Genomic DNA, 24,304 nt, shown 5'->3' on the forward strand with positions numbered 1-24,304 from the left:
TTGATTCCTGAGGACAGTCCCCCCTACAGCTTGGGTCCCTCACCCTGCTCCTCTCTGAACAGTCTGCTGTGAGAGGTGTTGCCCTGCTTTTTCCAAAACACAGCTCAAGTAGGAAGCAGCAGGCACAGGAATATCTTATTTCAGCTGCAGCAGCCCACAGCAAGGTCACACTCGCTAAGGTGCGCTCATTCCAAGTGCTCAGATGGAGCTGGCAGCAGCATCCACAGCACTGCACAGCAGGAGAGAACTCGCAGGTTTGAAAGTGTTAAGTCTGAGAGGAAAAAAAAAAAAAACACATTTTGGTCTCTTTCCTCAGTGCAACAATCAAAAAAACAAGAAAAAAAACCCGACCACAAAACAGTTTCACAATCTCTTACAAACCCTCAATCAAGCACAAAACTTTAGTTGAAATATTAAGACAACCTTAGAATATAAGGCATTTTAATTATTTGAGTATCTGACACTTTCTTTTCAGCTTTCTTTTCACAAGCCATTCATATTTGGTTTTTACAAAGGCATTTTCGAAGCTTCAGCTGAAGTTCCAAAGTTTCGAAAGCTTCAGCTGAAGTTCCAAAAACTTTTTAAAAATACTTGTTATAAAACCAAAGCATTTTAAAATTAAGTTACTGTTTAATACTCAGTGAAATCACTGTGTCATTTCATCTGTCAGAGCACAGACAAACTCTTTTGAGTTTTCTTTTTTGACAAGAGTCAGTGAGCTTTTTCTCAAGACTTGGTATGTATGTAGCTGAGATGGAAGTCTCCCCACAAAGAGTAGGATGCACACACTGTATTTGTAGTGGTCTGGGCCCCCCAGATGACAGAACACCTATGAAATGGGCATGGAAACACACACATGGCTGGCACTGAACATCAGAGCAGATTCCTCTGGACAAAGCCCTGTCAGCCAAACTTAAAAGATACTCAGGCAGTTCAGAAGCCATGCAGGATTATGGTGAGAGAGTTTAGCAACCAACACAACAACAGGGAGACCAGTAGGATCTGAGATATTTTTCAATGTTTTGCTTGCCCAGCACTTCCAGTAAAGATTCTCAAGTCAAAAGTCATTAGGCTGCATTCTTCCAGATACAACAGTTCAACAGCCCTTTTCTTCTTAAATACTTTTGAAACCAATAAATCACTACTCCCTTCCAGAGTTATCCTAGCTTGTGTCTATTTTCTACATCCTGGTCTTGTTAAAAGGACAAGTTTACCTTTTATCAGCCACTGAGTAAAACCAAAACATAGGAAGATCTACAAACCACTTCTCTGGTCAAGATCCCTACCTATTAAAAGCTGCCATTTTTCAGACAGCTGTATGTAGTTCTCCTCCAGTGCTGACAGAATGTCAGTAATAGATGTATGTGTGTACACACCTGCATAAAAGGAGTGAGGTGGGTCGGGGAAGGAGAGAAAAAGAGATCACAAGCATCCTTATTACCTCGGAATAGTTGTTAAGCCACACCTCAGATTGGAAACCCAAGTCTCCAGTCAATAGGCTTCCTCCTCAACCAGCCTCCCTTGGGTATATTGTAACAAAAAATTCCTCTCTCCATAATTTACCCCAAATCACTAACCTGAGTGCTGTCCCAAGATGTCTGCAGCTGTCTTAGTCCCTCTATCTTCTGATCCTGGAAGGAAGTTCTCAATCTCTGTACCCACCCATCTTGACTCAGCATGTCTCCTCTCCAGAGCACCAGCCTACCCATTTAGGCAGAGAACACAATTTCCCAATCCCTACAGGAAATAACTCCTCATAATCCTTGAGCAGCTGAACGCTAGGAAGGTCTGTCATTTACAACATCACTTCGTGTATGCATGTTTCAACAAATGGTATCGATTGCACAGGTCACAAGTATTTCACTTTTCTTGAAACAAGGAGCACTTCCCCATCAGCTACAAGGCAAAAATTCATCAGACAATTGTAGGTCCCTCAGGTGTTTGCAGCTACTCTGAGCAGTTAACTTATTATACAGGATATCCTTCTACCAATCAACTTTAAAAAGGCAGCTGTGACATTTAAGATAAGCTTCTTCAGCAGGCAATCTAAGAAGCCTATACAAAAAAACTCCATTATTATTAAGTACATACTAAGCAGCAGCCCATTTGAGTGGGCTGGTGTGCCTTTCTTCCAAACATTCAAGTCATTGCTTTTCAAAACTGAATGTCTCTAAAAACTGTTATTCTTTTAGTCTTTTTAAAGTTTATTTCCAGAGAAGCATTACCTAAATAAAAACCTGTTTTTCATGCCCTGCAGAAACTGTTTTCAACTTCGATGGGGGAGGGGGGTATCAACCTAAGAGCTAGAAAGCTTTGAAGGGCATTCCTCTCCTCCTGCATTTCAGATTAAGTACAGACTCCTTCCTCTTCTTGTTAGACCTGTTGACAAGCAAGTAGCTCTCCTGATTAACCACTTTTAAAAATAATAATTAAAAAAAAAAATTAAAAACTTCACTGTTAGAATGACCATAGTCTACTTGAAAGCTGAATTAGTGAAAGAAGTCTTTATCCCAAAAATGGTAAAGATCCACGCATTCAAAATTAAGGAAAATGAATGTAAAAACATCTACAAGCTGAAAGTTTACTCCAATTTCTAACTGACCCAGCTGAAACTGCATAAACTCCACGAAAGACTTAGGACAGAATTGCTCCTACCATTTTCCAAAGCTTTTGAAAGAGCTATAACTGTTTTTCCCTAGTATCAAAAACAATATCCAATACAGAAATACTTCCTCAGAGCAATTTGTCTCAGTAAGTAAAATATTTATCGTGTTTTTATGAAGATGGCAAGTGCACACCTCTCAGAAGGATTTATTTATCCAGCATCAGATACCAAAAAAAGCTTCCACTAGACAGTCTTTGACCTGCTTGAGCTTCAGGAATACTTTTTGCAGGGGGAGGGGAGAAACTGCTAGCTATATAATTATAAATGTATTTTAACATAAATGCGTTTTGACACAAACTGATTAGGAAGAGGGAATAACTTCATTGTCAAAATCTTCCAAGGTTAGAGCTCTGCAATTGTCTTAAAGAATGGACGCCACTATAAATCACTTTTTACCTTAGATGGAATGACACACAGAAAAATATTCCCAGATTTTTTTTTTTTTTTTTTTTTTTTTTTTTTTTACACATAGCATTTAAAATTCCAGGGGAGTGTTTTACACTTACTTTTAAGACCTTGATGCCAGATCATCTCAGGTGCTTTTCAAAATGCATGCACACATAATCATTTCAACACAATACCACACCAACTTTTCCCATAGTATTTTTGCCAACTCTGCACTTTACCATCATCCTTGTTAATTTAATTTACCCATAACATAAGGTGATAAAGTAATTACCGTACCTCTTAACTACTTTCAAATTTTGTTTAATGCTTTTGCTTCTGGGCAGGCACAGAGAAAATATTTCCTTCACTTATTCAGCTAATTCAGTTAACAAGTATGTCAGAAGTGAAGAAAAACTACCAGGAATGCACTTAAACCACTTTTTCTTTTTGCAGTTTATGACCCACTAGGAATGGGAGAACAAATTTACATAGCTTTAGATTAAAACCAGCTTGAAAAACAGAAAAGGAAATCACAATTTACTATTCAAAGTTATCTGAAGCACTCAAGAAAAAAGTACTGTAAGATTTTTAAAAAATCCATTTGTATCACAGACTATTAAGACACATTTTAGTTTAGCTCACTTCAGAGGTGAAATTCCAGTGAGACCCATGTATTAACTGCCACAATTTAAGTTGTTTTGTTACTTCTACTCCAGATCACCAAACATTCATTTCTGGATGAATGGCAGCATTTCTGGTGCAGCATGAAATACCCACTGAAAGATTTCATACACCAAATTCAGAACAGTCAAAAACATTACAAAAAAAACCTACAAGTAAACAAAAGTACTTAAATGCAAGCAGGGTACAGTTCACAACCAGAAGTAATTTTTGTTCATGAAGACAGCAGTTCAACTACTGACAACTTCTGACACACTATCTCCCCACAAAAAGTAATTTCTCTGATTGTCACAGAGAAATTGTTTTGCCTATCTCACAAACAGTTAAAAGATTCCAGAAGGCTGGGTTTTCCTCATATAACCCGTTCCTGTGTGGCAGGTTCAGGTGTACTCTAAACTTATTAACTAAAGCTCAACCTAAAGAAAACCATAGTCAGCTGAGAGAGAAGCACACTCCCTTCAAATCAGCAGAACACTGGGGCTTTCCTAACACTGCTCCTCCACTCTAATTCTTCATATGGGCCATCCTCCCAAACCATAACACTCTGAATTCATACCTTCTCCATATTTCTACTCACCTCCCTGGTAGAGAATTCTTACACTGGCAATTTAACATCTTCACTGAAAATGTCAGTAGCCAAAATAAACAGAATGTCAAATTAACTGGCATGGAAGAGCTGCTGAGCCAAATTAAACACTAAAATGAGCAAGACCCTGGAATTTTTAATATATTTGCGGAGGTCAACAATCTCTCAATTTCTGTATCATTGCAGAACCAAGAAGCCCTGTGACAGACTTTGTTAAATCGATCAAACATACAATCATGCTCAATTTATATTTTCACCTACGTAATTTATAAACATCAAAATTCACCAAGAATGGCATTTCCAGTACTTTTCTCTCACTCAGTTTCACCCAAAACTGTTATACAGACCCAATAACAAGTTAAAAACCATGTTCGTTATCGTTAATGGAATTCCTGAAAAATTAGATGAAAGGAAAAAAAAAGTTAATCATTAATATTCTGGGAAAAACAAAATTGTTGATGCCAAATATTACTTTTAAACCAATTCCATTTGCATTAATTCATTTGGAATTACCACAGTCTAGTCAGTGCATTAACAGAATTTCTTTAGGTGCTTCTAATCACAGAAATCTTAAAAATCCATGAGAAAAAATGAACAACCTGGAATTTTCTTTCTAAAGAAAATAGACATATTATTCACTAGCAGCCCACTTTATATAAAAATTAAGGGTTTTTTCTATATTCCTCCAGCCCACAAGGAAAAAACAACAGGCCTGTTTACAATGTACCTCATCCTAAGCCATAGCAACTACAGAGGAAATAGCTGTATAACAGTCTAAACATAAATTTACAAGTGTTTTCATTTCCCTACACAAAAAAGGCTCTTCTGCTCATCAGTAGTTCAAATATTCTTGCGGCCTTACTACTCACATTACTTAAAAACACAGTTTATAACTACTTCTTTTTAAGATTTAGGGCAAAACTTAATCTGATTGCCACAAACCAGAGCTTCCTCGAGCTCTTGCAGTCTGCCCACCACAGTGACAAAGGAATAGCACACTGGCAATCAGAGACACTCCCCAAATTCCTAATTGTAGCTCCTCCATTGCACCTGTCAAGGAAGATGAGCTGGAGAAAAACTGGACTCCTGCAGCTCCCCTCTCTCCGACTGCTACTTCTCTGGTGAGGGAGAAGTCACATCATCCATAGACAGAAACTTCAATTTTCCTCCTGGATTTCTGCCTTCAGCCCATGTTATTTATCAATACCATTTAACAGTTTATTTGCTGACTGCCACATCTGATCAATGGGAAAAATAAAACCCTGTGATCTGCCTTATGAGCACTGCTGATGCAGCAAATGGTACAGATTTGGGGGAGAGAGCCCAGAAACTGCATTTGAAACCATCCATACTATCCAACATAAACACTGCTTCTGGCCTTTTCAAGTCCACACTGCTGATCAAAATGCTTCATCCCTTTTCTGATTTCTGAACATACAGACACATCCACAAGTCCAGACTGGAAAGCTTTCAGTTCACTACTCACCTTCATTTCCAGAAGTACTTCACATCTTGCCTTCTCTTTTGCTGACTTTGGTTCTCTTATTTATGCAAACTCAGTTTAAACAGTGTTTTCACAAACTTCCAATGTTTGTGACATTTAACTATTACTATTATTGAACCATCAGTTCAGGCACTACAATTGCTGCTCAGCTACCATCTGACTCCACAGCCATCCCTAGGGGAAGTCCCAGCTGGGCTCCCACCTTCCCCATTTAAAGAAGTGCAACACAGCTGGTGAAAGGTGGAGCACAAGTCTTACCCCCAGCAGCTGAGGGAGCTGGAGGAAAGGAGGATCAGAGGTCACCTTATCTCTCTCTACAACCACCTAAAAAGGAGGCTGTAGCCAGGTGAGGGTTGGCTCTTCTCCCAGAAACAAGCAATAGGACAAGAGGAAATGGGCTCCAGCTCTGCCAGGGGAGATTCAAATTGGATATTAGAAAAGATTACTTTGCCAGAAGGGTTGCCCAGCATTGGAACAGGCTGCCCAGAGAAATAGTTGAGTCACCATTCCTGGCCATATTTAATTTAATTGGGACTTGGGACGTGGTTTAATGATGGACTTGGCAGTGCCGGGTTAGCGGCTGGACTTGATGATCTTAAGTTTCATTTCCAACCTAAATCATTCCTTACTGCAGTTGGTATATAGGAGTAGATTTTCCTTGTAGTTCAGAAATCCACCCAGTACCAGGGTTATTTAAACCTCATGCAAAATTGAAGACATTTCTCCTGATATTCTCTGGATCACACGGCAAAATCAGCAATATTGTCGCAGCACTTCCAATTACTCAAAAAGGGAGAAACTACCAGACTTTAAAAATTTGTATTATTTATAAATCTCTCAGCAAGGACTACTCTGCATCAGTACAGCAGCTCCTACACAGCAAATACTGGGTATTATGTTTAAATGCCTTAATCGTGTATTTTAATAACTTGTGTTTAACCTTGACACAAGGTTAGTAATGTTAACTGCATTAACATTACTGGGTTAGTAATGTTAACTGCAATTTCTGCTTCTACCTGAAATGGTTTTTAATCCTTCAACTGCAAGAAACTTGAATTTCAACAATCTGAATGCCCAGCAATCACATGCTACACCATGAAAACATGCCTGACGTCATAAAAGTGAATGCTGTTTTACTTCTTTCCCAGAGGACACTGTCATAGACCTCAGTAATCTCAACTTCCCTTCCACTATTCTGGTGTTTCAGTATTTCCTTAGACAATTAAATATTCTTCAGAGGCATGGAAATGCAACTCTCAGAAAAGACCTGTTAACCAGAGATTTAGCTGTCCACCTTCTTAGGCAAGTTAGCAGTAAGACTGAGCTGGAGAAAAACCAGACAGTGACACCGAAAAACATCTGCTACACTGATACTTACACTACACTGAAGTAAAGCTTTATCATTCCACATTTCAACTGAAAGGACTAAATATCCTGTTAAACGAGTATATCAAATTCCAACTTGATACCTGTAATCTCTTCATGAAGAATTTCATGTAATGATTGCACATGAGAAATAACTCATTGACTTTTATTTTTTTTAAATGAGTTCAAACTGCACCTCACTACAAAGCCAACTGGAAGAGCAAAAGGAAAGTGGTTAGGCTATTTAAAATTGAATACTGGGAATAATAAAACAGTGTTGAAGGAATAAATCTGATCACTAAGTGAAATAGTTTTAGGCAGTCAAGCATTTCTGTGCTAAAAAAGTAAAGCACAAAAGTAGCATTTAAAGAACAGCATTAATCTGTGATTTCCAAAGAAGGAGATAAAAACATCTGCTCAAGCCACTTGACAATATAATTGTCTTAATTGGAAGGCAAGCAAAGACTTTACATTAAAAAAATTACATGTTCACAAATTGCACTCTAAGTAAAAGAATTTAAAAATAGGGCTGATATTCTGAGATGGTAACAATAAATATCAAGTGTTTGAGAACTGTCATCTAAGAAAAATGGGTTTCATCATCTTGCAGCTTTTATTAATTTAATTTTAGTTTAGTCCAGGAGATTCAACATGGTCTTGAACCACCATATCCTCTGTGGTACAGCTGCCTACATCTAGATTTTGTCAGTGTTATCTCACCATGCAAAGAACTAATGTTAGAACTCCTGATCTTCAGCAAAACGTAGAGAAAACATGGCTGCTTTACCAGCCAGTGAAAATTACATAAAGTGAATCACACCCCTTAGCCCAGTTCTGTCTCCAGATGTGTTTAAAGATTTTGCTGAAAAAGATCTAACAGATCTATTATTCCAGGTATTAGGACAAGGCCCAGTTATTTTCCTTTGATTCAAAGCAAGCATTGAACTCAAGCACTCAGAGGTTAACATGCAGAGCACACGTTTAAAACACCTAAAAATTGGCTTGAAAAGACACACAATAAAAACAAATTATGTTAGCTTTTGGTCTCTGATTTGAGCTGCTTGATAAACAATGTCTCTATCTTTTCATTGCTCTCCTTTATATTGATATCAATTTCCTAAGTTAATCAAAGCAAGTCTTCCTTCTGCCTAGATAAAGGACAAAAAAGTAACCTCAAAAAGTAAAGAACAATAAACATGAAACTCAAGTGAAAGTTGCTGCTCAAGCATTTTGCTACTTTGAGGACGAATGTGAAACTATGACATTTTGCAACAAATATGCAGCTTGCAAAAGGCAATAACTACATTTTTTCAGATTAAGTGAAAAAGAAAATTAACAGCAGCTTTCCTGCTTAGTCATGTTTTACAGACCCTATACAGAGCTGCTCGAAAACAATCACCTGTATGTTGCAGAATCAATGTGTATTTTCAAAATGCTTCAGTCTGCTCTTAGTTCAGGATATTTGGTCTCTGGTAAGTAAATAAAAATATAATAAAAGTCCTCACTTGACAAGGAACTGAAAATGAAATCCAGTATTACTCAAATCCTTCATTTCAGCAGTGCATCCCAATCTCATTTTAAAAGTTTTGGTGGTCTCGGTTGTACTTTTTATTAAACTGAAGATAAAACCTTTAAAGATACAGATAAGCAATAAGGAAAACAAGGGTTTAAACACAAAACTTCAGGCAGAAAAGCACACAGCTACTATGTATTGGTAGCAAGACTTTGTACCTGTCTAGACAAGTCAGTGACATTCTTGCCAAGTACTCCATGGCACACAATCAGAAAGAGAAGGGTTGGGCACTTAACCAGATTCTTCTTGGATTTTAACATCTTTAATTACAAATGTGCTTTTAAATTAAAAGTTCTGTTTCTGAGCACATATCTCAGAGCAGACATTGTAAAACAGTCTAATAACGCTGTAGGAAAAGACAATTAAACTATAAATAAAATGCCCCATCTTTTACCGTTATCCAAGCTGAGGTCATTTAAAAAAAAGGTTAAAAAGCACATCTAGGAGGCAAAGACAAAACAAATTAGATTTAGTAGCAAATTACAGTCTACAGTCATACTGGGTAGAATTGGATGTGATATTAAATAAATGTGGCACCACATTTATTCAAGATGGTCTTTGCAGAGATCCAGCACTACCATGCTGGAGCACTACACTTAATCTGTACCAAAGAAATGTAAATATTTGAGATGATGGCAAACTTGGATCAGTCGTGAGGTTAAAACTCATTTTAGTATAATCCATCTGCAGCAAGTGGAACGATGGGAAAATACAGGGTACAGAACATATGCATTTCACAGCACACACTTCTCTTTTCTCTCAAGCACTTAAGATGGTGCAGGATTTCCCACCTGCCTGGAAAAAGGTACCTTTTCATTTCCTCCATTATTAAAAAAAACCCCAACATCTGGCACTATATATTAGCCTGCAGATAGGCAATCCTTTCCCTAGGTCCAGTTGCTAGAATTACTACTGATAGATGGAAGAAGCAACCTTTTTCAACAAAACATGCATAACATCAAAACAAAACATAGCATTAATATCAAGATTCTGCTCTCCCAAATATTTGAGATTCTCTCCTTTCTAAAAGATCATGTGTAATTAATAAAATTAAATTAAAAGTGTTGAATAAATTATCTATTTCCTCATCTGATGTGGTAGGCATATTGCAATACCTACCACATCAGATGATGAAATATAACTCAAGGTTATGAAAACTACTTTTAAGACTACAGCAATACGTGCCCAGTCCAGCCATATGACTGTATTTATTCTTAATCTTTAGACAGACTTTCAGAAATATTGAAACCCTCACTGCCGTAATACCTTCTTTAAAAAGGCACATGCATTCACCTGCACAGATCCATGAATGCAGAAGTGGACACTGCTTTAGGAAAGAGGCCGAATGAATGACACATTCAAAAAGCTGGAATGTGTAGTAAACAAAATGTGGAGGCTGGCAGCTTTGAATAACCAGTGCATGCCTTTGCTTCTGAGCTACAACACAAGGAAGCCACATAACCCCAGCCAGAACAAAAGAATGTTGCTCTGTTTCCCAGAAAACTTTCATTTCCAGAAGTGTTCAACACCTAAAAAAGCATCTCACTCTAAGTGTGTGTTATCCTTGCTGGCCTCTTCAGGTAGTCAAAATTCAGTTTTCCAACATGCGTGTATCTTCAAATAAAGGCAAACACAGATTGACAAACCAAGCTGACTGGTTTTTATGGTGCAGCCCTCCTTTAAAAACAAACAAAACCCAGCACCTTCCCTTATATGCTCCTCCCTCCCCCAAGGAATGCACACAATATCCCTCTTCATTCACATACCTCGCTGAAGCAAACCACACATGGCATTTTCCTTACGCACAGTTCCAAGCTTGCTCTTCCAGAGGGCACTCAGAAATTCAGGGACCATGAACAACATACCCTTTTCCTGCTTTCTGGGAGCTGAACTACAAAGTACTTCCTTTGCTCTCTGCAACTATCAGCCATCGCTGCCCAAGCACAAATCCATCAGCATTTACTTCACTCATTAATGAGTGATCTCCCATTTTAGCTGTCATCAAAAAGGACACTTCATTGTTTCCCCAGCTGGCATGAAACACAGCTACTGTATCCAGCCAGCAGATATTCCCAGTTCAATTCTGCTCACAATCCAGGACAACAAAATGCATTAAACAGCCTGTCTGACCAAACCCAAAGCTGGAGAACAAAGGACATGAGAAACGCAGAGAACCTCGTACAGGCAGTGAGATTTACTTTTACTGTATATAGTTCTGCTTTCCCATAGCCCAAATGGAACACTTTCTTCCAAGAAAATTAATAATGAGAAGCAGAAGACCCAACAGGGTTTCACCCAGCCTGGCAGCTTTCCTCCTGCTGCCTAATCTGCTGCCATGAGCCAGTAGAGGCCGCTCAAGACCATGGATCGCTCCCGCAGAACTGCGGGATGGGACAGCAGCTTCCCGACCCCCGCCTCTCAACACAACAGCCACTTCTGGCATTTTTCTGCCACTTCTCAATTCCACACCCGCTTCTCCACCCGTACAAATTACCTCAGTGAAGTCTAGCCCCCCTCAAGGGCAGCTCCTGACTGTAGGGAATCACTGGTGACCAGAATTCACGTCGCTGCACATGGTGCTCTCAAGATTATCCAAACTAGGTGTTCTACCCCTTGCTGTGGAACCATTCCAGGTTTCTTTCCCTAAAAGTTTCCCCACGGCACTCTATAGCACACAAAACCCATTCATTTCACCAGAGACTATCCTTAAATATTCTAGAGATGGTGTGAAGGTATCACTTTCGGTGAAGTTCTCACGTGGTTCCAGCTACCCAATTCTTATTCCACTCCAGGAACTCCCCCCACTTGAACTGGCCATGCACAGCAGTGACACAGTGAAGTGGTTCGTGGGCCAGCTCCTCACAGGTGGGTTTCATGTCAGTTCATATACTTACTTACACATTAACTTTCATCTAGCCACAGGTTCAAGAACCACAAGGGACATAATCTACGTAGAAGATCTCATTATAGAGAGATCAAGTGCTCCAGTATCTTTTACTTCTACAGCAATAACCTTCATTGAAAACAGAGCAAGAAGTAATTTGTCTTTACAGCAGGTCAAGGAACACATACAGTAAACAGTGTTTTAGCCCACCTAAACAGCCACAAAAAAAGATACAATTTTCAACATCCTACTAGGAGTGGGGAAGACAGGAATTCCTGCAGGGCAGAAGAAACCTGTTGATTAAATTTATTAATGAGATTATAAAACAATCTTCTCAGATAATGAAAAGGACTGAACTCAGTAATCCAGATGGTCTCTTCCCCTTTGGGCTTCTGTGATTAAATAATCATTAAGTGGGTGTCGTCTGTAGGCCACTGTGGGTGAATCTGAGCTCCTGTATGGTTTCCAGTGACATTGTATCTGAATGTATATGCTTGGCACAGCAGAATCAAAGTTAAAAAGGCAGATTTCTGTTTAGTGTGCTTTGCTCTTTTGCTATTTCCAAACACTTGAAACACATACCATGCATATTTCCTACACACAGAATGAGCTAAATAGAAGAATTAAAGAGTAACAGTTGCAAACAGTAACTGACTATTGATATGCCAATTTCATCGCTTTGTTTCTTGTACATCCACTTTGTTACCCACAGAAGAGGCCAAGTTGAACTAGAAACTGACTACAGAAACAAATAAAAGGTTAACTTCAGATATTTAAGTGCTGGTTTCCACTTTTTTGTTCCTAATTCTAGGCTACAATTTGAATGCATGATTACCTTTCAGCTGTGCCATACCACTGCAGCATTCAAAAAGAACTTCTGTAGCAGCAGTACACTTTTTTCAACATATTTAAATACAAGCCAGTTAGGTATCTAACACTGGAAGAACAGATCCTTTCACACCAATAGCCATCTCAATCTTTGAAAGCTGTAAGAAGGTAATGAAAAACATTCCATGATTTCCAAGCTTTCCAACTTCCCCAAGTCTTTTGGATGATCAGACAAAGAAAAGCAAATGGAAAGAAAAAACTGCACTATAATGCATACACACACTGCTTTACCATCATCACTACCTTCCCTGCATGTCCCATCTCCTTCCCCAAAGAGTTTGCCAGCCACACTTAACATTTCACATCAGCAACCCAACCAACAGAAACAAACCAGAACTAGTGCTGTCCAGTCTTCATTCAGTTCCACATGTGCCCTTTCTGCAGTGCCTCTCCCAGAAAGCACATGCCCAACAAACACAAGGTACTTGAAAAACATCAGTAAACAAACAAGAGAAGAGATGGAAAAGTGTGGTGCAAGCTGTATTCAGTACTCAAAGAATGCAACATCCATGATACTTTTAGACAAAGACTACTAAATGGAGATCCAGAAGAATCAGTTTATACATCACATTTTATTTAATGTTTTATTTAGTGATTTTAGGATAAGAGGCAGCACTGCCCTAACAGGGTTTGCCACTATCAAGAAATCCTGAAGAATATCTGGAACAGAGAAAATCATTTGCGAAGACATGGATGTGCATAAATGGGAAGAACTGGAACGCAGCTTCCTAATATAAATTACAGTTCTTCAAATTTAAAGCAGTAAAGAAAAAGAAAGATCTGCATATATCAGTCAACTGGCAGCACTCACATGTGCTGTCAGTGTGGGTGTCTTCCCTAAATAGCCAAACAACCTAAAATGCAGAAAACTGAGACATTTTTAGAGCCAAGAAAGCATTTTTGTTGTTTGAGAGCCTCACAAAAGCTCACTCCAGCCCAGGATTCTGTTCACTCACATGCAACAAAGATGACTTCATATTGCAAGAGGTGCAGAAAAGAACTACAGGATAATCAAACAGACGGAGAGCTCTTTTTAAGGGGCTGGACAAAGAACTTGGCTTGCTTAGTTGAGCAAAACAAGGCTAAGAGGGAATGTGATTTCAGACAAGCATCTCTAGTAAATAACCTAAGGGAAAGCAGTACCCCTTCAACAACAGGGCAGCTGCCCAACTATAAAACAGCAAAAAACATTCTAAACTACAGCATGTTAATTTGGAAAGCTTCTACCCAAAAGAAGCAGAGTTTGGGAAACTTTCAAACTCCTGTTACATGGAAAGGAGAGAAAACTTACCTGGTTTTGAAATTAAGCTTGACCAGCTTATAAACCTTTGTTTTATTATATGATGTTTCAAGTTTGTCCACAGTATTAAAAGAAGTAATAAAGACATGGAAGTAAATGAACATAAGATTAATTTTTTTTACATTACAGACAGCTCACATACCATATTTTACCTAATATTTTCATTATCTCTGTACCAGAAATCAGTTATGTAAGTGGAGTTACCCTCTATATATTTAAATAAAATGTTTGATTGAAGTTATTTAAAATAGCAACAATACTTCGTAATACTTTTAATTTCATTAGAGAAATAATAAGACTTATAACATCCATTAAGTGGCCAATGTGGAAAAACTACAATAGGCTGCATTAATAGTGGAAATTATCACAAGGGGGTGGCGTTACTGGGAACGTTCCTCCTGACACCCTTCAGTAAATTAGTAGCCAAGGAGTAACAATGTGCTTGTGAAATTTCTGTAGACGACACCAGACTGGAGCTGTCACCAGTACAAAAGGACTGGGTAGTTATGCAGGAGAGTTCACGGGTTTTGAGAGCTGGAATGCCAGAAAATGGAATTTAATGGTACAACATGTGAAATCATGCGTTTAGGGACCGGTAACCTTTCCTGTAAGCCGAGAACTCATCACGTGGAAGCAACATAGGAGGAATGACCAGAGCAGTGAGGTATGGAAATCATCATCCAAGGATACTGATGTTTATATGAGCACAAGAGCTCAGTATGCTCATGGAAGAAAAAATGAGAAATTCCACTCAGTTCAGGAAGCCTCTGAGCTGAAATTGAAGAGCTTAGAGCAGTGCTGGGGGAAGTATCACTGCTGAAGAGTTAAATATTGTATTCAGTATCAGGAGAATCTTTGGTCTGAGGCAGTAAAACTGAACAGATTTATGTTAAAACCTTGCTGTGTCTCCTCAAAAAACTTTGCCTGGCCAAAGATGATTGAGTTTATTAAATTGCTCAGTAAAATACATACTCCATTCCTTATTTCATTTCCTGAAGCAGTTCCAGCCCAAGGTAAAGAACACTATTAGCACAAGTTATGAAAATGCACTGCATGTAACTCTAATTTAATGGATCAGAAATTAAAAGTTTTGTAACTGCCCGACAAACAAGACAAGAGATGGTCTTCCAAACAGAGCTGTTTGGAAAAAAATTTAAGCTGTTCTAAAATCTCCTAGTAAGTTTCTGGAAAAGACAGAAAAATAAACAGATATTGTCCTACATCTAGAAGTTTGTGTTTATGTATCCATGTAAAGGATCTGTTTACAGTACATTTACAGACTGGCCATTTTAGAGTTCGATCTCTGGCCTGTGTAACCAGCAGAACTTTTATTCCTTCCTTTCAATGCACTGGCCACAGATAAAAGGTGGCAGCTCTAAGTGTTACTGAGCTGCTCTCCAAGGCTTTGCTACTACCTCCTGTTCAAGAGTCAAGGGCTAAACTAACTGCCCTGCCCAGCACTGCACGGAATTCTCTGGCTCAGACAAATGAAGATTGAATGCCTTTTTTTCCTCTGGAGGTGAAAGAAGGACATTTTAGGCTTATCTGGAATTTTATTTAACAAACATCCTACATGTGAGGCATTTGTGATGCACTCAGTCAACTGCTCCTTCACCTGGCCCAGTACGGTTTGGAAGCCTGATATTTACTAAAACCTCAAGTTACTCAAAGATTTTGGGGTATGCTCTGCATGCATTCCAATACCGGACAACGGTGACACATCTATCAGCAGTTAGCTGAGGCTGTACTTAACGACCTGGGTTAGCCATCCCAGTGCCACACCGAAGCAATGAAGATAGTCTGAGCATTTTCCAATCCTTTTCTGTTAGTTCCATTAAATTTGTCAGGTATTCAGATTTCCAAAGGAAAATGCAAAGACATCACAAGCAACACATGACTCTATATCCAAGGTGTACCAGAGTTTTACTCATATGATTAAATCTCTACTTTTACATCGGTGTTTGTATTTGTAAAAGCCTTATATCTGCAATGTTTGCAGGAAGCTCTTAGTTATCCTATTTTACTGCAACATGCTTGCACCTCATAGAATAAAAGCACCTCAATAAGCAGCACATCCCTGCTTGTAACTGCTCTCCGAACAAGAAACGCCACATGAAAGATCCCGACAGCCACCACCAGCCGTGGCAAGGCAATTTCATCCGTTCAGCCCCGTCTCTGGGAAGAAACGCTGGAAGCTTTTCACTTGCAAAACTTCCCGGGGCTGCGTCCACAGCCACGAGCCATTTAAAATAACAAAACCACCTTCCACCTCGGCCGGCGCTCAGCAAGGCAACGCTCCACCTGCCGCAAACCCCACTGTAAATAACGGGGAGGGGGGGAGCAGTCAACACCGAAACAAACACACACAAAAAACCCCCAAACAAACAGGGAAAACTGAAGTGCCGCCTCCAAGGAAACCTGTTGCTGACCACCGCCAGAGCGCGGCTGGGGGGATCCCGCATCCCGCCGCGCCCGGAGCCAACTTTCCCGCTGGCACGGCGCACGCCGGTGCCACTTTCGCGGGCGTGGACCATTAATGAACCCGGCGGACGCGCGGGGTCGGTGCGGGGCCGGCCGGGCTGAGCTCCGGGCGGGCCGGGGCCGCGCCGCCAGCGCCCCCCGGCCATGGGCGGTCGGCGCGGGGCCGGAGCCGGTACTCACTCGATGAAGTAGCTGGCGCCCTCCTCCGAGAACCCCTCCTCCCATCCGCGGGGCAGGTCTGCAAGGCACGGGGGAGAGGGAAAGAGAGAGAGAGAGCGGGAATGAGGGGTGAGAACTTCGCCCGCGGAGGCTCCCGGCCGCGGGGCGGGGAGCGAGGAGGGGGCACCGCGCCGCCGGCCCCGGGCACCCACCTGAGCGGATCATGTGGCCGGAGTTGACGGGCTCCCCGGTGCGCGGATGCAGCCAAGTGGTGCTGCGGGTCAGGTCGCTGCAGGGAGAAGCGGAAAACATGCACCTGTTAGCGAGGGCGCGGGGCCGCCCGTGCGGGCGGCGGCGGCAGCGGGGCCGCGCTGCGCCCCGCGCCCCTCCCCGCGGCGCCCCCTTACTCGATGAAGAAGACGCGCCCGTCCCTGCAGACGCCGTAGGACCAGTGCTCAGGTAGAGTGTCCCGCCCCACCGCCGCCGCCATGTTCGCCGTGCGCGCAGCCGGCCGGGGCGGGGGTGCGGGCGGGCGGGCGGCCGGCGCTCGGCGCCCAGCGCCCGGCTCTGCTCGGCAGCGCCACCGCGGCGCGGGCCGGGGGCGGCACCTCCCGCCCCTCGGGAGGCCGCGGGCACGGCGGCGGGAGCGGGAGCCCGCGGTGCTGCCGCCCGGCTTTGTCCGCCGCTGCCCCGCGCCCGCCCCCCGGCCCCGCGTGCGCCGGCGGCCCCGGCGAGGCGCAGCGGCCCCCCGCGGTCACCCCCGCGGCCAGCGGCTACTCGCGGTCGGGAGCCGCGCATCCCCGCAGGCGCTCTCCGCCCGGCGGAGGGACCGCGGTTGTCTCGGGCTCCGCTGCGGGAGCCCTGGGAGCCGCGCCCGGAGCGTGTCCCAGCGGGGGATGTACAGGTGTGAGCGCACCTGGCTGCCGCCGTGCCCCGGGAACGCGCTCGCCAGCGGCGCCAGGTGAGGAGACACAGGCAGGCCGCGGGGACTTTGAACCTTGGGCAGAGGGTACGGGGGCACCAAGGTTAAAACAGCGCAGAGAGGCGGCAGCAGCAGCCGGCCGACAAAGCAGAGCTGTCACCGGTATGCGGAGGGACCTGTGCCAGCCCCTGTGTTCATCAGTGACCTAGAAAAGGCAGAAGGGTAACGTGAGAGAGCCCGCTCGGTGCATTTCGGGGAGGCTGTTCTGGCTCCCAGTCAGACTTGTGACACCAAGACCCTTATTGGTGCTGTGTGGTGTGTGGAGATGCTCCAGCTAAAGATAGAGTTAAGTGCTCCGTCACTCAGGATATGGTTTAGGGACAGAGTAGATGGGACAAGCAAGGAGTAGTCTGCCGTACAGCAGAGCCCGTACTCTCATCCTAGTGTCAGCCAGCAGAGCGAGGATGGGTGCCAGGTGGGGAGTCCTAGCCAGTGCCTTGGCTTGGCCATAGCGGTAGTTGCAGCAGGAGAGGAGGACTGACAAAGCCAAGGGGTTCAGGGTGCAGAAATGCCTCTTTCAATGAGGGAGCAGTGGCGGAGCCAAGCATGGCTCTGTGGGGTTCTCACTCTTCATGATACTGGGGAAGAGAGAGGGGTGAAAACGGCAGGAAATGGGACATTTGCTAGCTTGGCATAGAAGGGGAGTGTTAAACGGGAAAGACAGGCTGCAAAGAGGGGTGGGAAAGGGTGAGTCTCACTGGGGACAGGTTAGTAAAGAAAAACAGAGACCAACTGAGGACACGGCTGTGGGGGAGAGGGAGAACGCCAGCATGCAGTAGGAGAGTGTAAGAGGAGAGAGTGCTGCAGTACAGGGAAAATGATAACGTTTGCTTTTTCTTCTAAATAACCAAAATAAATCATCAGAAAAAAAGTAGGAGACAAGAAAAGCAGCATCAGTCAGAAGAGAGAGGTCTTTGCTCTATTTCATGCCAGTTTCAGACAACGCTGCAGGTATGGTGCATCAGGATACCTTTGTATGGACTTCCCTTTTTGACCACTGTTGGAGAAGATACTATACTATATATATACTATATATGTGCTATACTATTGTCATTGAACAACCAAGAATGGTCATTACTGTGGCACACATAGCAGACTAACTAAAACTCTCATCTTCCAGCAGTCCACAGAGTTTTCATTTGTGTTACAAAGCAGGAGAGAATACCTTGTAGCCCTTTATCCTAAGTCAGAATTTTGATTAAAATTTCCAATACTAAAACTTCTGTGCTGCCTTTTTTTTTTTTTTTTTAACTGTTTTGGGTTTCCATGGCAAAGTTTTGGAGGGGGGGAGGGGGGCTGCAGGGGTGGCGTGGCTTCTGTGAGAAGCTGCCAGAAGCTTCCCTTACATCCAACAAAGGCCATGCCATCCAGCTCCAGGATGGACTCAATGCTGGCCAGTGTATCAGCTAAGGGATTTTAAAAGGGAAAAAAGTTAGCATGAAGGAGGAATTGGGGCCAGAGAAGAGCAGAGTGAGAATATGTGAGCGGAACAGCTCTGCAGACACCAAAGGCAGTGCAGGAGGAGGAGGAGCAAGGAGGTGTTCCAGTCACCAGAGCTGAGATTCCCCTGCTGCCCATGGAGGACTGCACTCCGGAGCAGGTGGATGCCTGAAGGAGACTGTGACCCTGTGGGAAGCCTGTGCTGGAGCAGGCTCCTGGCAGGGACCTGCAGACCCAGGGAGAGAGGAGCCCGTGGTGGAGCAGGATTGCTGGCAGGAGTTGTGACCCTGGGGCGGAGCCATGCTGGAGCAGCCTGTTCCTGAAGGAAGGGACCCATAATGGAGCAGCACATGCACAACTGCAGCCCATGGGAGGGGGCTTAGTTGGAGAAGCTGATGGAGAACTGTCTCCCAAGGGAGGGATCCCACACTGGAGCAGTGTGAAGAGTCCTCCCCCTGAGGAGCGTAGGAGTAGCAGAGGCAACATGTGATGAACTGACCACAACCCCCATTCCCCATCCCCCTGTGCCACTGAGGGAAAGGAGGCAGAGAATCAGGAATCAAGTTGGACAAGTGGAGGAAGGTGGTTTTGATTTTATTTCTCAGTATACTGTTCTGATTTGATTGGTAATATATTAATTTCCCCAAGCTGAGTCTGTTTTGCCCGTGACAGTAACTGGCGAGTGATCTGTCCCTGCCCTTACCTCAACCCATTAGCCTTTCATTATATTTTCTCTCCCCAGACCATTGGAGGAGGGGGAATCACAGAGTGGCTTTGGTGGGCACTTGATGTCCAGCCAGTGTCAACCCACAACAGAAGCCCTAACAATTCTGGTTAGGTGTGAATTATCACAGAACTTGCAGTTACAGTCAGTTCCAGTGCCATTCCACAGTAAATCAAATACAAGTTACTAAGTGTCATTGCATGCTTAGGTCTGTGCAGAAGAGAGAAGACCAACTCTTGCCTGGAATCACTCATTTGCCATGATGCTCTGAAGCAAGTCTTCCATGCTCCATCAGCTGCATGAACTCACTGCATCTAGCTTGTAACTCCACCAGGCTTTGGCCACTCGACCACCGTGACAAAATAGGCTTCTCCACCCCAAATGAATAGTAGCTTCGTAGAATAAACATGATTGTGGTTTGGATTTCAGGCCCTAAAAGCATCTGTACTGGGTCAAACTAAATGTCTCTTTAGCCTAATATTCTGACTCATGTCCCAACAGGAGCAGGTGCCAGGAAGGAGTGCAGACAGTCATAGGAACTCCCCAGCTTCTTCCCTCAGCTCTAGTAGCTACATCTAATGCTTGCCTGCAGAAGCTGTGAGCTCAGAAAGCTCTTGAGCAAGATGTTGTTTCCGTGTATAATTCCTAATGGATCTTTTCTGTGAACCTGTCCAGATAGAGCCCACATAACTTCTATCATCCAGCAGTAGCAAAGTGCTCCTAATGCTCATCTTACCTGAGCTGTGTATGAGGAATCACCTTCTTTTGTTTGTTTTGAACCCAGATAGCATTTCATTGATTTTCCTCAGTTCTTGCAATGAAAGAGACAGTGGTCATCTAGTGCAGCCTCCTGCAGTGTCAGCATTGATTTTAGTCCAGGTGGCTCAGGCCTTTGTCCAGGTAAGGATGTGAAAATGCTCCAAGGACCAAAATTCAACAGCCTCTCGTAGCAACTAGTTCCCATGTGGCTGTGGTGAAAATGCTTTCATTATATCAAGTTAGAAACTCCCTGTTTCAATTTGTCACCCTTGTCATATGACCAAATCTTGAGCTGATGCATCACGGTGCCTGAGGCATTAGCACATTATCACATACACCTGCAAATTACACACAAATGCATTATTGAAAAAGCTTATTTTCCTACAGTAACTTGCAGAGCTCTATTCCAAAATTAAGGTCTAGATTAATAAAAGTTCACAAGCTGACTTGTGTTGGCCTCATCAGGAGGTAGGTTTGTGATTTAGAGCCCTGGAGTAAGAATGTCTCCAGGCATCATTCATTAATAAGATCACCAGATTCTTCTGTATTTTCTGTTCTTTTTGATTTTTTTTTTTTTTAAGGCTCTGGTTCCAGTCCTCCCTGGCTGGTATCAGACACTTTTCTATTACATATCATTCATTGCACTCTAGAGGCATTGTCTGTAAGAAGCTATTTGGGGTAAAATTAGGACTTTAGGGCCACAATATCAGGAACTCAGCTGAAGGAAGTGAAATATGCTTTTCAACAGGGGTCTAATAAAAGCTAGGATATTTGAGGCTGCCTTTGTTTATAAGTGGGTAATTCAAGGAGACATCATGAGGTCCCTGAATACTGCAAGTTTGAACCCACATTTGACAGCTTTATAGCAATGTGTCACTAATGTTACTTGCTCTCTCTGCATCCTCTGGGAACACTTTTTTTGATTCTTTCATTAAATTGGGAGAGCAGTGATACATTTTAAAGTATGTCAAAGTCTGTATCTGCATGTTCATTGAAAGAGAGAATCACGGAATGGTTTGTGTTGGACAGGACCTTAAACATCATCCTGTTCCAACCCCATGCCATGGGCAGGGACACCTTCCACTAGACCAGCTTGCTCAGAGCCCCATCCAGCCTGGCCTTGAACACTGCCAGGGATGGGGCATCCACCCCTCTGGGCAACCTGTGCCAGTGCCTCAGCACCCTCACACTATAGAATTTCATCCTAATATATATTCTAAATCTGTCCTCTTTCAGTATAAAACTATTATCCTTTTTCCTATTACTACATACCCTTGCTATTTCCAGAATAAACTCACTGAATATGAACATCCTTTCTACCTCATCCCTTTCTTGTCAGCCCTTGCCCTTACAACCCAGCTTCTCCCTTGTGGTGGCAACATCCAAATCTTCTCATTTTCTCTTTTTCCCACTTTCACTACATACACCCCCACCCCTTGCACCATTCAGGTCTGCATGTTTCCCTGCACTTTTTCAACCCTTCATATGCTATAACTTTTCAACAAAACATGGACTAGGAATCTGCAAATAATGCTGGAGATGCTATATAAGAATCACAAAAAAAAAAGGTATCATTTCCTTCAGTCACAATTAGATCCAGTATCTAGAAGGTTACAGAATCACAGCTGGATTTCAGCATGGTGTGTACTCTAATGATCTATTTCCTATTTTTCAGAGAATTCAATACAATTGAATTTGATGATCTTAGAGGTCAAAAGCTGTTGCTATTTCAGGAAGCTTAAATGAGGTGCAATGCATAGAAAAGCCTTCTAGTTACAACTTTTTCATCATGGCCTGTACATTTTACAAAGGGTAAGCACAACCTATAAAAGGTGCAAGGCCAGGCAGAGGCAGAGCATTTGAAGAGTAATGAATCTGAATTATTAAATCCTGGTTAAGAAAGCTTATAAGCCGTAATGCAAAACATGTATTATGCCTTTTAGCTGCAAAACATGTATTATACCTTTTAGCATGATTTTCCAGCTCTGCTCGGAACAGCTGAGAATTAAAATCATGAAAGGTTTCATGGTGAGACGGATTAATTTGCAAGACAATTTCAGAGAAGTTAATGGGCTGATTATACTGACATATAGGTTGTGCAACCACGCTGTTCTTCAGGATTGTGCAATGTGATTCTCATCTAGCAGTGGCACGTGCTTAAGAGACCAGAAATCAATACATTGATTCTTAGAGGTGCAAGAATGTGCTAATCAGACAATAGGGGTAATAGGGAAGAGATCTTGGAGACATTAGGCAAATCCACATTCCTAGAAAATTTCCAATGCCGTTATTCCAAAGTTGCAGCACCTTTTCAGATTATGGAAGAACTACACTAAGGAATCACTATGGTGTATTTGTTCAAATTGGGGAGAACAACTTTAGATGTTGGATTCTCAAACAGCAGGGGAAAAGCCATCTCAGGAGAACAGTACTAACAGAACTCTTCAATTTGAACAAAAATGGCCATGCACAGCTAGAGCCAGTATCAAGCTGGAGGATGAAGAAGCACTTAATGAAACAGATCAAACATGCAGAAAGATTTTTTTTCCAGTCTGAAGTCTTAAAATTGTTTAAAACAAGAAGAGAACAAATTAAAAAGATTTAAGTCAAAGACCAAACATTACTGTAGTGGATAGAGAAAACAAACAAGATAACAAAAAGATCATTGTTGTAATATTTTGAAACGAAAGTACATTTGATGAGATTTAATACAGACCAGTCAATTTTATTCCTTGTTCATCCATGTCAAGATGAGTATAAAACAGCCTGATTTATGCCAAGATAAATTTGAAGATAGATGATACATAGAAATTTTCCCAAATATAATGAGCAGTAAAGCAGCCTAAGTAGGAATGTCATGGTATTTCCCTTATCACCAGTTTCTAAAGGCTGGTTCAGACAAAATTTCTGTCAGCGAAATTCTAAGTATGCTTATTTTGTCTCAGATCAGGAGCTATGAACAGGTGATCTCACAAGGTCCCTTTTAGTCTATACTTCTATGAAAAGAAATGCTGGTTCAAAATGTCAGGATTTTTAGAAATAGATGGACATCAAACATTGTCATCACCTGATAGGTACTAAAGAGCACCTTTACTGAGTGGCTATCTAGTTGACAGGAAGAATTCATGGCAACCTCTTAATTTAAAGATTTCTGTTATTTACAGGGAGAGGAAGGACAATCCCTGATCCAGTTAAGAAAGATAAGCAACTTGCACAATGGCACTTCTGGTGACATGACTAAATATAGAGCACATACTCATTCCTGATCAAGAGTGTTTTCAGTTGAACCACACAACCTACAGAAGTCAGGAGAGCTAGACAGAAAGAAGGGTGGCAAGAGTCACAAGATAGGCACAAAAATTTGGCACACCATCTGCAAGACATCACCCATTTCCAGCCTAAGCACTTCCCAGGACAGAATTAATACATATTAATATAAGGCCAAATAAATCTTGAGCAGAACAGAAGAGGTACTGTCACCAATAGACTGTGTTTTATCTTTTTATAAGTGCTGACATTAAATGAAACATCTTTTACACTTTCTATACAAGGCAGTTTATGCTGTGGGGAAAGTGATGGCAAATTTTAGACAAAGACTTTTAGAGCCTATTTTCCTTGCAGTAGACTGAGAAGTTTCCCTAAATTTCCATGGGACTTGTGTCAGGCAATAGAATTCTAGGAGCACCATAAGATAAATATAGCTGATAAAATAAGAAAAATTAAATAATGGCAAATCTATTGTTGAAGGAATTCCAAATACGGAAAAAGGAATTATTCATTTTCCTGGCCACTGGAAAGAATATAAACAAGTTCAAATTGTATCCACAGTTCCCTTGAGGAAGATATGGAGCATGACATTGTACAAGAATAGTTTGGAGGCTCACTGTCTCCCTGTGCAGCAGGATCTGCACACAGGCATCAGCCCA

General features: G+C 42.2%; 1 protein-coding gene across 2 annotated transcripts in view; it reads right to left on the reverse strand.

Annotated features, from left to right (window-relative positions):
- PLEKHA7 (pleckstrin homology domain containing A7) overlaps nucleotides 1-16,963 on the reverse strand; it is a gene marked incomplete at both ends in the record, with an annotated part of 151,020 nt that extends 134,057 nt beyond the window's left edge. For both annotated transcript variants that reach the window (XM_082284187.1, XM_082284186.1), the window contains 3 exons: nucleotides 16,495-16,552; nucleotides 16,686-16,762; nucleotides 16,881-16,963. In XM_082284187.1, the coding sequence (XP_082140313.1) occupies nucleotides 16,495-16,552; nucleotides 16,686-16,762; nucleotides 16,881-16,963 (218 nt within the window). The remainder of the gene's footprint in view (nucleotides 1-16,494; nucleotides 16,553-16,685; nucleotides 16,763-16,880) is intronic.
- Between the last annotated feature and the right edge of the window lie 7,341 nt (nucleotides 16,964-24,304).

Source organism: Coloeus monedula (genome assembly GCF_965178545.1).
Source record: "Coloeus monedula genome assembly, chromosome: 6".
NCBI classification, from domain to species: Eukaryota; Metazoa; Chordata; class Aves; order Passeriformes; family Corvidae; genus Coloeus; species Coloeus monedula.